At 29.3% G+C, this 17,797-nt stretch overlaps 1 protein-coding gene and 1 long non-coding RNA gene across 8 annotated transcripts in view; one reads left to right on the forward strand and one right to left on the reverse strand.

Annotated features, from left to right (window-relative positions):
- Window positions 1–5,746: 5,746 nt before the first annotated feature.
- On the reverse strand, window positions 5,747–6,403 carry LOC118645163. Its single transcript, XR_004962965.1, has 2 exons — window positions 5,992–6,403; window positions 5,747–5,832 (listed from the first exon to the last, which is right to left on the reverse strand). It is a non-coding gene; the product is annotated as an uncharacterized LOC118645163 (long non-coding RNA).
- Window positions 6,404–10,287: 3,884 nt separating this feature from the next.
- The window catches only part of LOC105836048 (protein sprint), a 330,029-nt gene continuing 322,519 nt past the window's right edge, over window positions 10,288–17,797 (forward strand). Inside the window, exon 1 of one of the 7 annotated variants that reach the window (XM_036285717.1) lies at window positions 10,288–10,740. In XM_036285717.1, the coding sequence (XP_036141610.1) occupies window positions 10,694–10,740 (47 nt within the window). In that variant the 5' untranslated portion in view covers window positions 10,288–10,693. The remainder of the gene's footprint in view (window positions 10,741–17,797) is intronic. The other 6 variants (XM_036285715.1, XM_028193034.2, XM_028193036.2 and 3 more) reach the window with 6 other exon arrangements.

Below are 17,797 nucleotides of genomic sequence, written 5' to 3' on the forward strand. Positions count from 1 at the left end.
CTCTTACTTCTAAGACGAGGCGACTTGCGGACGCGCTATTTTCGTTTGTTTCGCGCGGCTGCATGCTCGAACTTATGCCACGAGCTACGAGTCGCACACAGGTCACAGGAAAATAAATACAGTTCTCTTATTCTTTTTGCCCGACAACTAATCTAATATCGCAGGCAATAGTCTAACTAATGTGATATATCATTGTGCTCGTTGATCCCATAGTTTTCGAGAGTTAAAATATTATTATCTACAAGTTTCAAAATGCTCGAAGTGGATAATGCCAACTGTGTTCTCGTCGAGTTTATGAATGAACATAATAAACTCGCGGTTGGATACCGAATTTGGTTTGTTGATAAGGACTTTATCAAAAATGATGACAATTTAGATAAAGTTTTAAAAGACGAAATTACAACACAAATCTTATGGCCAAACTGTGATGTGAAGAAAGCAAGTGCGATGAAAAAATTATTAAAAATCTTAAGGATAATGACTGGACTAAACATGCAGTGAAAGTACATAGTTATGGTGGTATGTAATATTTACATATATTAATAAGAGTTTCTTATATTTATTTCCTTTAAAAATATAATATGTATAATATTATGGGGAGGGGACATTTCATGCCAAATTAGATGACATTTGACAATCAAATTGTTAATTAATTATTTTGTATAACATTAAAGTCCCACCTGCAAAATTTTGAAAAAAATTCTGTATATTTTAATACATCAAATATAGAAATCAAATATACAATATGTGTATATATATATATATATATACATATACATATACATAGGCTACAGGTTAGACTGTATAAAATCTTATTGTGTGCTATTGGTTGTGCCTCTATCTGGTTGATCAATTCGCCAATATATTCCATCACAAACTCGCCTTTAACGAAAATGATGGTGCTCTCGGCCGACGCTCGCTTGCTCGTAGGTTCTGATTGTTCCCGTTGCTGCAATCTCTAATCTCGTTGCTGTTCTTTATCGAGACCTTCGTCGTAAACCGCGTACACTTCGCCGCTGTTTATTATCATCTGTAATTATACGTCTAAAATTCGTCGCTGCTACCGTGTACACGTAACCGTTCTGTTTACGTACGTAGGTCAGAGCCTACGAGCAAGCGAGCGTCGGCCGAGCATCATTATTCTCGTTAAAGGAGAATTTGTGGTGAAATATATTAGCGAATTGATCAATCAGGCAGAGGCAAAGCTAACCGGCACACAATAAGATTTTTTGCTGCTCTCGTAACTTATGATTTCTGAAAATTTTTAGGATTCTTACCTGACTGTGTAAAACATGCCGATAACCAACGAAAACCTAACCACTACTACGGCCATATTGATTTTAAACGGCCATATTGCTTTTTAGTTTCCTTGTGCACGCAGATGGTGTTGGCGGAGCGAGTACAAATAAGGATAGCATATGGACATACAAAGTGGTCCATTTAGGATATCCCTTCAGTGTCCACAAATGTGTATCCTATAAATATCTTTATAAGGTCCATAGACATCATGACAAGAAATGGACATCAAACGGATATCCATAGGATATCCATAGGATATCCTGTGCTGTCTGGGTAATGTCAAGGACCCAGGATCCCGTCTGATAAGATGGAGATTCAAGCTCACCGAATATGATTACGAGATAATACACAAGGCAGGCAAAGGCAATACTAATGCCGATGCACTGAGCCGACACCCCGTAGTAGAAGATACGGAGCACGTAAACACCGTCGAAGATAAAAATCGACAAGAAGAAGAAACAGCAAATCGGAAATACACGGAAAAAGAAAAGGAACAGATATTATATGAATATCACGACGCTTCTCTAGGAGATCATCAAGGAATCGCACGTAAACTAAAAAGGATACGATTGGATCATAATTGGCGAGGTATCACGAAAGATGTGGAGGATTACATCGCAAAGTGTGAACACTGCCAGAAAAACAAATTAAAAGCAAAAACAAAGATGCCTATGGTGATAACAGATACCCCCGAAAAACCATTTGAAAAATGCGCCATGGATATCGTAGGACCATTAACAGTAACGACCACAGGCAACAAATATATCTTGACCTTCCAAGATATCCTTACAAAATTTAGCAAAGCGATCCCGATTGAAAGTCAGGACGCAAATACAGTGGCACAAGCGTTCGCCATTAAAATAATTTTTAAACATGGAATACCAGAGAAACTACTCACAGATCAAGGTATGAATTTTACAAGTGAGATTTTCAAGAACGTATGCAAATTGCTGAAGATCGAAAAAATGCAAACTACCGCATATCACCCAGAGAACAACGGAACAGTGGAAAGATTACACCGGACTCTGGCAGAATATCTACGCCACTACATAAATACCGATCAGACAGATTGGGACGAGTGGCTACCGTACGCTATGTTTACGTATAATACGACACCACATATCGTAACCGGGCTTACTTCCTTTGAACTAATATATGGACATAGAGCTACCTTACCTACAGCCCTACATCAACCGCCTAGACCGGCATATTCCTACGACGACTATGCACAGGAATTACGAGAGAAACTGAGAGTCTCAAACAGAATAGCGAAAGGAAAAGCAGAAGAGGAAAAAGAAAGGGCGAAGAAATAATATGATAGAAACGCAAAACCGAGGACCTTCAAGGTAGAGGAAAAAGTCTTACTCTACGACGAAACGGTAAGACGCGGCCGATCGAAAAAATTAGACGCAAAATGGATCGGATCGTACAAAATAATCGAGAAAAATAGCGACGTCAACTATACGATAAAAACGGGACGAAAAATTATACGCGTACACGTGAACCGATTAAAACTATTTATAGAGGAGTAAAGGGCTCACCAAGCAGCAGATCCAAGTATAATCCCAAAATAATCCAAAGAAAGAACACAACAAAATGGTACACTAATAAAACTTACACACAAAAAAATCATAATAAAACGCTACACTACAAACTAACTACAAACAAAAAAATCACGAACAAAATCCAAAACCAAACACTCATACACAACAGACGACCTTGACAAACGCCTTAACAAACGACTTACTGCAAAACGCGACTGAGATTCTCAAATATTTAGCACTAATAAGTATTGCACTATTGCGAATTATAAAAATACTTTCTCGTCTGTAAAACAAATGTAATAAATAAGATAGATACAAAAACAATATAATGTATGTACACGACCATAACAAATATTGTAACACGAACCACCTCCCAAGCGAGCGTGTAATCTGAGAAAAAAACTAAAGACTCTGGGTGCATGTCACACAAAAAAATCCAAAAATTAACCAAGAGTCTTTTCTTCGTCGAAAATGACAACCAGCGGCGTTATCACCTTAATTATAGTAGCAATCATAATTTATATCATATATTATATGGAAAACACTTGAGGGGCACGAAAAGCCAGTGCACTTGAATGAAATTAAAAAAGAAATTAAGGAATCACAACCTTTCGAAACAAGAGAAATAAAAAATAGAATTATCTCTAAGTAAGTTGAAAATAATAAAATAGAAATTAAATTAGTGTGAAGACTAGCAACTTATGTAAATTGTAAATTGTCTAAATTTATTTTTAGATACGATTATTTACTAAATTTAACGAATGTTACAACTGTTGAAAAGTCTATTGAACGTTACAGAAAGAAAAATATTGGAAGGATTCCAAAAGATCTCGACGACTTACGTACTTGTTTAGAAAGTGATAATTGGAAGCGATTTTTAAAAATAAATGAAACAGATTTATTTATTATAGAATCTGTTGTTAAAAATTCTATAACAAAAGCCATTATTTTTATCAACAAAACTTTGTCCGATTTAATTTTAAGTAATCTAAAAGAAAAATTAATAATCTTTGTAGATGGGACTTTTGCCACGGTTCCCCAATTAAAAAATTCCAATTGTCAGTTGTGGACAATTGTAATAAGACATGATAATAGAGTATGTAAAACAATTAATCCCTTAGTTTATTCTTTAAGCAATTAATTTATTTGATCACAACAGGCATTCCATGTAACAGGTATTTTATGTAAATATAAATTAAGTACAAATAATTCAAAATTTTACAGACATTTCCAAATGTATGCCATAATGGAAGGACTACACAAGATTACATTAATGAATTAAATAAACTTATAAATATTTTGAAAATAAAACCTGACATAGCAATGTCAGATTTTGAGAAGGCTGAACAAAAGTTTTGCGTACAGTTCTCGCTAAAATGTTATTGGTTATTACTTCCATTACAGTCAGTCAGGTAATAAAAAATAACAGTACACTTAATTGACAAAAAATGCAAGTTAATTTTAATCGTGTTAATTTCTTATTATAAGTGTTAGTACACAATGATGAAAAACGTGGCATATTAAACAATGACAAAAATAATGTAGGTTGGGATGGTACAAAACTGATCTCTATAGTTTTTTTACCACATACATTAAGAAGAAGGCTTCAAAATAATATCTACAATTATTTTCAAGAATTGCATGATTTTTGCAGTCTTTTTTCCACTATTATGAAGAAACATAGATAAACGATTTTAAGCCTGATTGTTTTTGTATTTTTAAACAAATACACAGAACTAATAATGTCTCCGAAAAGCACAATCAAGAACTTCAATTAAATCTAAAAAAGCACACAACAATTGTAAAATTTTTAGATATATGCATTGTAAACGTCTCATTTTTTAAATATGTTTTCCACATTATACTTACTATTTTTAAAATGCAATCTTATTTACAGTTTTTGAGGATCAGAAGTGTTTTATACTCAGTTTTATAAGGAACCCGAAATTTTGGGTACGTACAGAACGAAGGAGCCTGAAGGAAAGAGAAGAAAAAATATTGAAAATTTGGAATGAAATAGAAAATAATGAAGATTTAGATCTTCTATCAATTTTGTATCAATTATCCCAATTAGTTGGAAAATAAAAATTTATAAATAAATACATAATTTTAATAAAAATTTTAAACATTTTAATTTTTTGAGCACAGTAAGCTTAGGATTGGGCAGCCTTATTCGACAGCAAATTGTTCCGGGTTGTTCCGGATTGTTAACATTTTGCAAGCAAATTAACTGCAAAGCTAGCTGGAACAAAAAAATTAATTCAAGATAAGAATTGACACATCATCAATTATGAAAAGCACGTAGGATACATAATTTTTTTTTAAACTCTCTGTGCTATTTGTAATCTCTTCTAGTTTAAACAATGTCGGTACATTGCTGGCACAAATAGCACATATGCTTTGTAGTACAAGCAATTTCGACAAACCTGCTCTCAGTTTTTTGTATCAATGGCTACGTTCAGAAAACACAACCGTTGCACAACAGTTGAGTAATTCGCTAACATAATTGGTCTAAATTTAGAGATCTAACAAACCAATAATCACTGACCACTCACTGATCACTTGTGTTTTCTGAATGTAACCATCCTCTTACTGCACTGTTGATAAATCTATTTGATGTTACAATATAATTTCAACCTTATTGCTTACAATTTTGGCATACTCGAGGAAACAGCAGGCTTAGAATTTGACAGCTTTAATCAGCAAGGAATTGTTCTCTGGTGATCTAGCTGTCAACATTCTATGATTGACTAAGAAACTGAAACAAAAATTAATTCAAGAAAAGAATCGGTTCATGTACAAAAAACACATATAGAATATATAATCTCTTATAAAGATATTAGCTACTTATCTGATATATATTTGTCTATTCTCCATTTATTTCTTTCCCTCTTCCTTCTTCAGGCTTCTATTTTATTTTGCACAGATTTTGTTTCTTGGCTGACAATGATTTTAATACGGAGAACCAGATTTCAATCAGAAATCTTGTCTGTCAAAGCACGTCAAAGAAATTGAAAATTATTTTATTAGTAATTAATTTAATATAATAAAAATATAGTTTAATATAGTTTAATTTAAATATATTAATATATTACATAATAATTTATTCTCTAACATATAAATATATCAAACATCTTATCTTGTTCACCTCTATGTATTTTATTTTTAATTGTGTAGATTTTAACATTTATTTCAAATAAATGTCATAATTTATTTACTCGATATTTATTATTTGCCACATATGCGTGCACATATGTCAAAGCAACTCCGCAAACTAGGATTTACTACTTCGACAGTGTTACTAACCTGTGGAAATTGAAAAATTATTTTGCCTAGAGAATTTTGCTGGTACCAACATTTTCTCATCTAGTTTTTCGGGAAAATGTCGTGTAACCTTTTAAATATTATATTTTTGAAATTTTATATTATTTCTGCAACATTACTGGAACATTTTGGTGTAATACTGATATTGCATGTTTCTGAAACGCCTCTGCAATATTACATTGCAACTCGTAATATTGTAACGTTGCAGCAATGTTGCTGAAAGCTTCTGTGCTGTATGGGAAGTGTGTGGTTTTTCTTCAAGGAAAAAAATTACAAAATCCAAAATAATTCTTTTGATCATATCAAATTCAACCTAAGTGATATATAATCTGTAAATACTACAAAATACATGATATCTAAATCAAAGTACCTTTCTAAAAAAAGATAAAAAAAGCGCGCCAAGTGTGTGATTTTTCTTTAAGGAAAAATTACAAAAACCAAGATAATATTTTTAATTATATCAAATTCAACCTAAGTGATATATAATGTGATATAATCTGTAAATACTACAAAATGCATAATATCCAAACCAAAGTACCTTTTTAAAAAAGGTAAAAAAATTATTTACTATTACTTTTTAATAATATTACAAAAAAGCGATTAAACATTTTAAGGAAAAAATTACAAAAACCAAAATAATATTTTTAATCATATCAAATTCAACCTAAGTGATATATAATCTGTAAATACTACAAAATGCATGGTATGCAAATCAAAGTACCTTTTTAAAAAAGGTAAAAAAATCGCGCCAAGTGTGTGGTTTCTTTTAAGGAAAAAAATTATAAAATCCAAGATAATACTTTTGATCATATCCAATTCAAGCTAAGTGATATATAAAAAATCCAAGAATAGTTTTGATAAATTCAACATAAGTGATATTTTTTATAACGAAAAAAATCACAAATCCAAGACAAAACTTTTGATCAAATTCAAACTAAGTAATGTACATTTCAAAATGGTATAACTTTGATTATTAAAGTAACAATTATTTTAAATAAAAAATTATTGTATTCACACACACAAATTAATTTTTCTACCAAAATAATGATATGTAACTATTTTGCGCCAATTAAGAATAAACATTACAAAATGAAAGTATTAAATTTTTTCTCTACAAAGTAATGATATGAAGAGATATGCGCCAATCTATAAAAATAGATGTTTATTATTTGGCTGGTATTCATAGTTTGAATACAAATTACAAGTTAAATTACAAATATTACAAATAAATATTTTAATACAAATAAATATTTTACTACAAAAACTTAGTGTCGCTAAACCGAATAATTTGTTTTAATACAAAATCTTACAAATTTTTTTACAAACTAATTTATATATTAAAATAATACGTATAATACGTAAAGCATTATACACCCACGCATAAAAGAAAGAGAGAGAAAGAAAGACATTTGAACGTATGCACGCATAAAAGACTAAGATATTAAAAATCGCTTTCTTATAAACTAACAAATAAGTTATATACTATATACTAAACACACACACACCCACACACACGCGCGCGCGCGCGCGCACGCATTCAGATGCACGCCCGAGAAAAAATGGACATTAATATGATCAGATGGAAATATGCATAATTAGATATAAAAAGATCTAATAATATATGTTTTTTATATGATTATATAATAGGTATTATATATGATCATATAAAACACATATATTATTACATCTTTTTATATCTAATTATGTATTTTTATGATTATATATGATCATATTGCGCCAATTTTCGGATTTGATTATATATGATCATATCGCGCCAAATTTCGGATTAGATTATATATGATTATATATTATTAGATCTTTTCGTATCTAATTATATATTAGTACATCTGATTATACTAATATCCATTTTTTCTCGGGCCCATGAAAGAAAAAAGAGAGCTGGCAAATTATTCGGTTCAGCGGCGCCAAGTTTTGTAGCAAAATATTTATTTGTATTAAAATATTTATTTTAAATATTTGTAATTTAATTTGTAATTTGTAATCAAACTATGAATGCCAGCCAAAGAATAAACATCTATTTTTATAGATTGATGCATATCTCTTCATATCATCATTTTTGTAGAGAAAAAATTTAATACTCTCATTTTGTAATGTTTATTCTTAATTGGTGCTAAATAGTTACATATCTGGTAGAAAAATTAATTTGTGTGTACGAATACAATAATTTTTTATTTAAAATAATTGTTACTTTAATAATCTTAATAAAATAAATTAATAACTTTAATATTGATTTGTTTTTTTAGAAGGGCTTATTCATTATATTTATACTCATATGTTCAACATGGGTGAAAGAGTTTTAATAATTTAATATATAATTTTGGAACTATGAAAGAATTTATTGTTTTAATTATACATTTTTATCCTTTAATTATATATTTGTTTAATTTAATTATATTAATATAAATAATAAAAAATAATCTAAGTAGTTTAATAAAAAATTTTAATTTGTGGAATTAATGATATAATAAGAAAAATTTATTATCTTAGATTATAATTAAAATTTATATATATTTTTTATTTTTAATAATTGTTTCAATAATAATATTTATGGGTAGTTTAATTTTATTTTATTTTGATATGGGGTTAATATTAGAGTGATTGGTATTTAGGGTAAATTCTTTAAGAATAGAGGTTGTTGTTATTTTAGATTGAATTTCTTTATTATTTGTTAGGTTTGTATTTTTAATTTTTTCTTTTATTATATTATATATAATAATTTATATAATAGGGGAAAAATTTATAAGTCGATTTACTTATTTAGTAATAATATTTATTTTTTCTATAGTACTTTAATTATATAATGGTATAATAAAATTTATACCATTTTGAAATGTATGTTACTTAGGTTGAATTTGATCAAAAGTTTTATCTTGGATTTGTGATTTTTTTGTTATAAAAAAATATCACTTATGTTGAATTTATCAAAACTATTCTTGGATTTTTTATATATCACTTAGATTGAATTGGATATGATCAAAAGTATTATCTTAAATTTTATAATTTTTTTTCTTAAAAGAAGCCACACACTTGGCGCGCTTTTTTTACCTTTTTTAAAAAGGTACTTTGATTTGCATTTTGTAGTATTTACAAATTATATATCACTTAGGTTGAATTTGATATGATGAAAAATATTATTTTGGTTTTTGTAATTTTTTTCTTAAAAAAAAAAGAAAACCACACACTTGGCACGCTTTTTTACCTTTTTTACCTTTTTTAATCATTTAATCGCTCAAGCCCGTTTAATCGCTTTTTTGTAACATTAAAAAGTAATAGTAAATAATTTTTGTATAAACATCCGTTCTTATAGCTGACGCATTTACTTCATATCATTATTTTTATAGAAATGACAACATTTTTGCCCTTTTATTTTGAAAGGCAGTTTTTTGTGATTTCACACATTAACATTTATTGCGTATTATGTAAAAAAATAAGAGCAGTGTAAAATTAAAAAATATTATTTTTTGGATTTATGTAACATACACACACGCATATATATATATATATATATATATATATATATATATATACATATACACACACATACACACATTTCTAATATACTTTGTGATAAATTCTCAGAATGATTATTCAAACTTCTTTATACACCGTTGATATTATAATACTACCTATATCATGGCATAGACATTATAACACTAGTGTTTATTATATTACAGCACTAACTTGTTGATAATGTTTTGAAAAAAGTCAAAACGCGAATTCGACTATTGTTATGCCTTATAAATGTAACGAAAACAATAGATTTGTAATATCATTTATATTATTTGACGCAATAAGATCCGCGCCTGACTCACATAACCCTTTTTTGTCACGTCCTTCTTTCTGTTTATTTTAATATTTAGTCGTTTAATTTATAAATATTTTATTTCTTTTTAATATCAATATTAATACTAAAAAAATTTTCCTATCTATCTTATTTGTTCTTGTCCATGATATTCGTTAATATGTTCTATTTCTAGAGATAGCAACGATGAAGAGAGAAAGAAAGGATGACAGACTAGTCCAGAACGTAACAAATGCCCGCAACAGTGTCGGTTTATCTCCAGCCGACTCGACGACCGTTATGGTCCCTATGGTGACGGCCACGGGCAGAATTGAGCATCTCTAGAATGAAACAACTTCTACGCGCGCCTGCGCACCTCCAATCTCCCCTCTTTTTCGTCTCCCTTTCAGTTTCACGATATGCGAGGAAACTCAGTTTTCGTGCGGTCAGCAGTCGTTGGTGTCCTCGTACGCGTTTTATGTGTGTCGCGACGTCGCTGGCAGTGCCGGGCAGTGACGGGCGTCACGACGTGTCTCGGTATCTCGTGTCGGCGTTGCTATTGCCGGTGCTTATGCCATTGTGTATATTGTATATCGCGTCCGATAGTGCGTGAAAAAGAAATAGAAGTTGGAAGAATGTTGTACTCTATTCAGTGTATTTGGTTGCGTTGATTGGTGATGATAAACGTACTGAGTTCGAATTTTTTACCTACTAATTTTCGGATATGACTACTAATCTTGATACATATATAATTATCGATATATTTAACAGGTATACTTAATTAGATATATGTATACATGATATAAATAAATATATATGTGTGTGTGTGTGTGTGTGTGTGTGTGTGTGTGTGTGTGTGTGTGTGTGTGTGTGTGTGTGTGTGTGTGTGTGTGTGTGTGTGTGTGTGTGTGTGTGTGTGTGTGTGTGTGTGTGTGTGTGTGTGTGTAATCATTGTTAGTGAACTGTCGGTTGCAGATTATTTGTTATTACGCTTTGCTAATCAATTTTGAATGTACGTATATAACACGATAATCGTGAATATTATTATCAATAATAATCAGTAGAAGAATTCTAATAATTTAGTTTCACAACGCTATGGAGTTTTTATCCACGAAATTTTTGTAAATTTCTACAGAAAACGAAATAATATATTGAAAAAGAAGAAACGAAAGAATAATTATTGTGTTCCACAAGCTATTTATGCAAAAGTAATTAATTAAAATTAGTATTATATTTATTTAAGGAAAATAAATTTAAAATTAATGTAGATTGGTTCTATCTACCAGGGTATGAGATAACGTGATACGATATCAGAGACATTGACAAAAATCGCAACAAAAAGTGTGAAGTCCAGACAAACGACATTTGCTCGAGTTTAACAATAAATCTAATAGATTTAACATTTACGTACACTATATTACATTTCGAAATACTAAAAAATTATTTTTAAATATTAAAAGTAAAAAACACGTTCTACTGTAGTACAAAACAAACAGTTAAAATTGTTTTCGTATTTATTAAAAAAATTTTAATATTATACAAAGTTTAAAATTTTAATTATTTATTTTGTACTACAAAATTTTCCGTACTTATACTTTATTTATGAATTTATACATATGTATATGTATTTATGGTTTTACATATATGATATATGTATATAAAATATCTATTTTGCTGTGAAAGTTATCAATTTATACTGAAACACGCATGCATGTGTCCCCCCCCACACTTTATACACTGAGAAAAAAATATTGTTAAATCAATTAAACCGTAGATGTCACAAGTATAAATATATACTATTAGATTATCTGCAACGTTGTTCAATTATTATTTTAATATGTAAAAGAAAAACACGGCGTATTAATTTAATTAATAATATAATAGAATTAAGAAAATAAATTTTAACTATATTGACATTATTACTTCAACAATATTTGCTTTCTGTGTACAATAAATAAAAAATAAGTTTTTTTAACATTGAGACTTAATTCAACCAATTATTTAATTTCAACAATTCGTTAAGAAACGATTAATACCTTTAAATCAAAGTATAAAGCTAAAAAGCAGAAATTCTATAATTAAAATCATATTTCTATTAATGCTTAAAAAAATATATTCAGTATATAAAGCACATTTTTTACTGCACGTAAACAGAGTAAAAGAAAATAATAATTTATTATTTACATTAAATTAAATACAATAAGAGTTTTTAAAATTAATTTAAAAAATCTAATATAAGTAGAAAATGCTAGAAAAAAATATATATTTTTTTAAATCTATATACTTTAGATATATTTCAAATATACAAAATAATCTTTAATACAATATTGCAATTATCTTATTCTAGGAAACAGAATTTATATCTATAAAAGTTTTGCTATATTATAAAGAAATATCATATTTAATTAACTTTTTTTTATAAAATAGAAATGCTGCACTTTGTAAAAAATTAAAGTCACGTTTTCGTAAAAAAAACCCTAATTTTTTAAATAGAATTCAATTACTTTTTAATTATTTTTTACATGACTGTATTAAAGTATAAAGTATATAAAATTTTAATAATTTATGAAATTTTATTTTTACATATTTTAAAATTTGACATATTCCATAAAATTTTGATGATTTTACTTTAATATACTTTTATATAGAAAAATATAAGATGATTCAATTGATTGTAAAGAAAACATTATCATTTAGGAAAGAGTAGAACAATTTACAATGTACAGTAGTTTTTTATAAAAATATTTAAACAGCATGTCTCTTGATATAAAAGGACAAAAACTTTTGTCAAAAAAATAACTCTAGTTGACGGTACCCGACCACTTTGAAAAATGCGTCGTTATTGATTGCCGTGATTTTCGCGGCGACGCGACGGAAGGAGAGGGGGGAGGGGCGGGAATTGCTACTGTCGTTTTCGCGACATTATGGGCGACTCTCTCTACCGTCGCGCTGCGATGAGCAACTTCATCTTACTTTCACTGCGTTAAGCTTCCCGATTGTACATTCGCCTTTATTGCCCGCCTATTTTTTTCGTTAAGGCAGAATAAACAATAATAATAAACCGGTATATGCTTTTATGGTCCCGGAAATATTATATACCATGAAGGTCGCGTGCCTTTTGAAAAGTTCCATTTACTTTCGTTTCATAACAAAAGCCAATTGTCTTTCTTTTTTTTTTCTTTCCATGGCCGTTACATTTTAAAGCGCAACCGATATGACAAGATACTTAATGCTGTAAGTTAATAGTAATAATCCATTATACCAGAAACCACAGACGCGCGCTTTGCGCGCGCTATTTGGCTTTTAATTTTTTTTTTATTAATTAGAAGAACGATAATATACATAATATCTATACAAATTTGAAAGTTGTCAAAATTCAATCGCAATGATAGCTACTCTTGCAACTCGCGCAACAAAGTAAGCGTAGCGAGAGAATCAATCGGCGTCGCGGAAAAGAGGCAACAATAAACTTCAATGCATTCGATATGTGCGAGTATCAATTTTACATGCACTTTTTAATAAAGGACTAGCACGCGTGTGCTTGTATTAACTAATCTATCAAATTACAACTCTTGCAACACGAAGTAAGTCAAATGAGAAAACTAATCAGCATCGCAGAAAAGCGGCAACAATACGGCGCAATCAAACGCACACTTCTCGCGTCTACACGGCCTTTTTTATTATGGCTATACTAGCACACACGCGCTAACAGCACGCGCGCGTTTCCATGCTTTTCGGATATTTCATTAGCTAATTATTATTTTAACCTTTATTCTTCGTTTTATTCTTATAACAAACGCATTTTATCATCTATTTGTTACATTCTTTTTTATTACGTATACAAATGAACATAGCTTACGTTGGAAAATATGATAATTATGCAGTAATACAGACCCTCTGATAACTTTAACCTTGACATATGTTGTTAAAGTCACCTTTTTGAGTGACTTTCAAAAGATTTTAGCCAGTGCACTATAGTTTATTTCGATTGTTTTCTTGGCCAAAGTAGTTAACGTTTTGAAAAATTAATGCAAGTTACCAATACTAAAGTTTTTGGGATCGCTTGATTATGTATATGATATCAGATTTGATAAATTAAAAATAACAAATCCAATATGGCGTACATTTATTTAAAACATTTGAGTTAGCCTAATAATTAATCCTGAGATCGTAAAACAATGTTTAAGGATTATCTACTATTATTATTCATTCTGTCAATATATTTATTTACATTTAAATAATTGTAAATTAAATCAAATTTAACGTAAAATTAGTTTTAACAGATCAATCGATAAATAGCAATTCACTGTGTGTATGTGCATTTACAATTATTCTGAATTTTTTTATCAAATACATAGTTTGGAAATATTTTTTTACATTATTTGAGCACTTTTGTTTTTATTCATTTAGAGATATCTCTGGGCTTAAAAGCTTATCCGTGATGATTTTAAGGTGGAAGCTAAGGAAGTGCCCCATTGTTATAAATAAACCTTTATCCTGTGAAACAAAAAAAATTGTTGATTAATTTTTTAATTTTTAATATTATAAGATATAAATTTTTATTAGGTGTGTAAATTAATTCGGTCCGTTTGGCAGTCAATTGCTGTACTATGTAATTTTCTAACTTCTAATGTCTGCAAAAGGCTTTATGATTTAGTGTTGACATCTGGCAATAATATTCAGCTGATGAGCGTTTGGGTTTATAACAATTACATCGTGTTTATCTGATTCGAAAATGTTGAAATTCGAATCTAAAAAACATCATTTCCGGGAAGTTCTCATTTGCTGTTTTCATTTGAAGAAATCAGTCGCTAAAGCTCATCGAATGCTCGTAGAAGTTTATAGTGAAAGTGCTCCCACCGATAAATCATGCAGAGAATAGTTTCGACGATTCAAAATTGATGATTTCAGTGTTAATGACAAACCTCGTCCAGGTCAGCCAAAAAAGTTCGAGAACGAGAAATTGCAGGTGCTAATCGATGATGAGTTATTAAAACAGCCAAACCATCACTACGTAGTTTACTAACAACAATTGATCCGTTTAAACAACGTATTGAAGAATAAGCGGCAGAAATATGCAAAGAGACACGTCAACAGAGTGATCTTCCAGCATGATAACACTCGGCCACATGCTGGAAAGATTGTGAAGGCCATTTTGGAAGCACTTGGCTGGGACATTTTACCTCACCCGCTGTATTCAGCAGACATAGCTCCATCCTATTATCACTTGTTCAGATCGATGACACATGGGCTTTCGGACCAGCACTTCAACAATTATGAAGAAATAGAAAAGTGGCTCAATGAATGGATTGCTTTGAAGGACGAATCGATTTTCCGTTACGGAATACAACAACTGTCAGACAGATGAGATAAAATAATAGCAAGCGATGGCAAATACTTTGATTAGTGTCCTTTTTCATTTTTTTTTACACTAAAGTCTTTTTTTGGAAGAAAAAAACGGACCGAATTAATTCACACACCTAATATTTTATATGCTTTTTCCATGAAAAATTTTTTATTATATATATTTTTTTTCTGTTTTATTTGTTTGTGATATTTATACGTGTATATACGTATAATGTTGGAGGGTATACCCTCCAATTTTAAGCAAGTATTAAAGATTATTTATTTGTACTTGTACTATTCTAACTTAGATTAAAATTAGCTTTAATTTGGATTGATACTAATTTTAACTTGAATTGAAATTTACTTTGATATCGATATTGATATACTATACAAATATGACTTTTGCAGACAGAACACAGAAACGCCGAGCGGCAAAAAGCAATGCGGTAGCCAATAAACTAACTGCTGGTTTTTACAAGAAAAACGGCATGTTGAATACTACATCAAAATAGCGCATAGTATTATTTTTTCAAGATCTAAAATCATCCCTTCTTTGAGTTGTTGAAATCTAAGCGCAATATTATACTGGGAAGCTTAATGATTTTTATTTGCACCAACCTGAATTAATAGCATTTTTGATTACTGAAAACATATATATTTACAAAAAAGTAAAACTATATATATTATAACTACAAACATTTCGATCCCTGTCCGATTATTTTTATAAATTATATCCTTTAATATATTATGTTATATAGTATGTTTGCAATTATAATATAGATTGTTTTTTTGTACAATAAGTTTATTTTCAATATTAACTCATCTGATAGCCCCCTTTGCACTTTTAATATTTTGATATTATATAATTATTATGATGTCAAACTTACCCGAGATATGCACGATCACCGTCGCAAACGTAATTTTTTTCAGAACACAACGCTCGTACGATTATGTGACGAATTAATTTAGTATTTTTCACACAATTGCACACACAAAACTTTCGCGCGAAATAAATCAAAAAATCACATTAGTCACGACACAACGTCGCGAGCTATCAATATCGCTGCGGAATCTCGATCTCGATCGCCACGCGGCAACCTCGTCGATCACTAATAAACGGTACGCGGAAAGCCAACAATACTTGCGATATATTCGACTCCAAACATCCACTTCAGGGTTAGAATGGATTTTTTTATAAACTTTATAAAAGATTTTAGATAAATATTACTACGTATATATTTCTTCTTTTTTTTCAGAATTATATTCAATTATGTTTATGTATTTTTGAAATTTAATAATTTATTATACATTATACATTAGTTTAGCAAATAATTGTTGATTTATATTACTTATCCTATTTATCTTATACGAAAATCAATTGTATATGTACAGTATTTAAACAATATGCATTTAAACAAGCTATTATGAGAGAAAACACTATTTTCAATCGTGATGTTTATAATATTTCTGCTTTTGAATACTATAATTGTAACTGTTACGAAGCTATTTAGCATGGAATTTATTCGTCCATACAAATAATCCGTTTATATTAATTGTAAGTATTGCGGAACATTTAGTGGAAACAATTAAATGGAAAATTGTTTAATTATTCACTATAAACTTATGTAGCCATTTTATCCAATATGGAAGCTTTACTAAAAAAGTTTTACTAGAATGTTATTCCAAAAAAGCAAGAAAAATTTAATAATTACAATTTAATAATGGAATAATTAAATAATTCTAATAATACATAATAATTAATAATTAAAACAATAAATTTGATTAATAACTAAAAATTTAATAACTTAATAACTAAAGTTTAATAATAAAATTATAACATAGAAAAAATGTGTTGTTTAGAATCTGTTGTTAAAAAAATGTATTACTATATTCTCTAAATTGCAATCAGTGGATATTCACTAATTTAGAGTGGCATATTAATAACTGTGATAATCAGTGAATAATCACTGTCTTTTAGTGATTTTTACTTTAGAATTATGTGTATTTATTTCACTGATTAATAATCAGTAAGTGATTGTAAGTGTATTACTTAAAGTCAGCGTATTATCACTGATTTTGTCAAGTTTCACTCATTGTGATTTACAGAGTAAGAAATTAATATTATCATGGTTTTATTCACGCATTAAATAACGACATCAAATAATTTTAATTCTTTTTGTATTTGTTACTGTTTGTTAAATCCCTTTTTATAGTAACAAAATTTAAATGTAAGCTATTTATTATAAATTGTACACACATATACAATATATTTAAGGGGGCATATACGTTTGAAGCCACAAAAGAGAAAGCATTTTTCATGAACTTTTTTCAGAACTAAGAAGCAAACTATAAAAAATCGGATACAACGACAGAAAATTTACTCTTTTTTAAGATGCCGTTCGGTTTTTGTATTTCGATTAAACAGGGACGGAGAAATTACCGCGGAATTATGCATGGCTGATTACACGACGATGGAAAGGAG

The sequence above is a fragment of the Monomorium pharaonis genome, chromosome 4 (assembly GCF_013373865.1).
Source record: "Monomorium pharaonis isolate MP-MQ-018 chromosome 4, ASM1337386v2, whole genome shotgun sequence".
Lineage (NCBI taxonomy): Eukaryota > Metazoa > Arthropoda > Insecta > Hymenoptera > Formicidae > Monomorium > Monomorium pharaonis.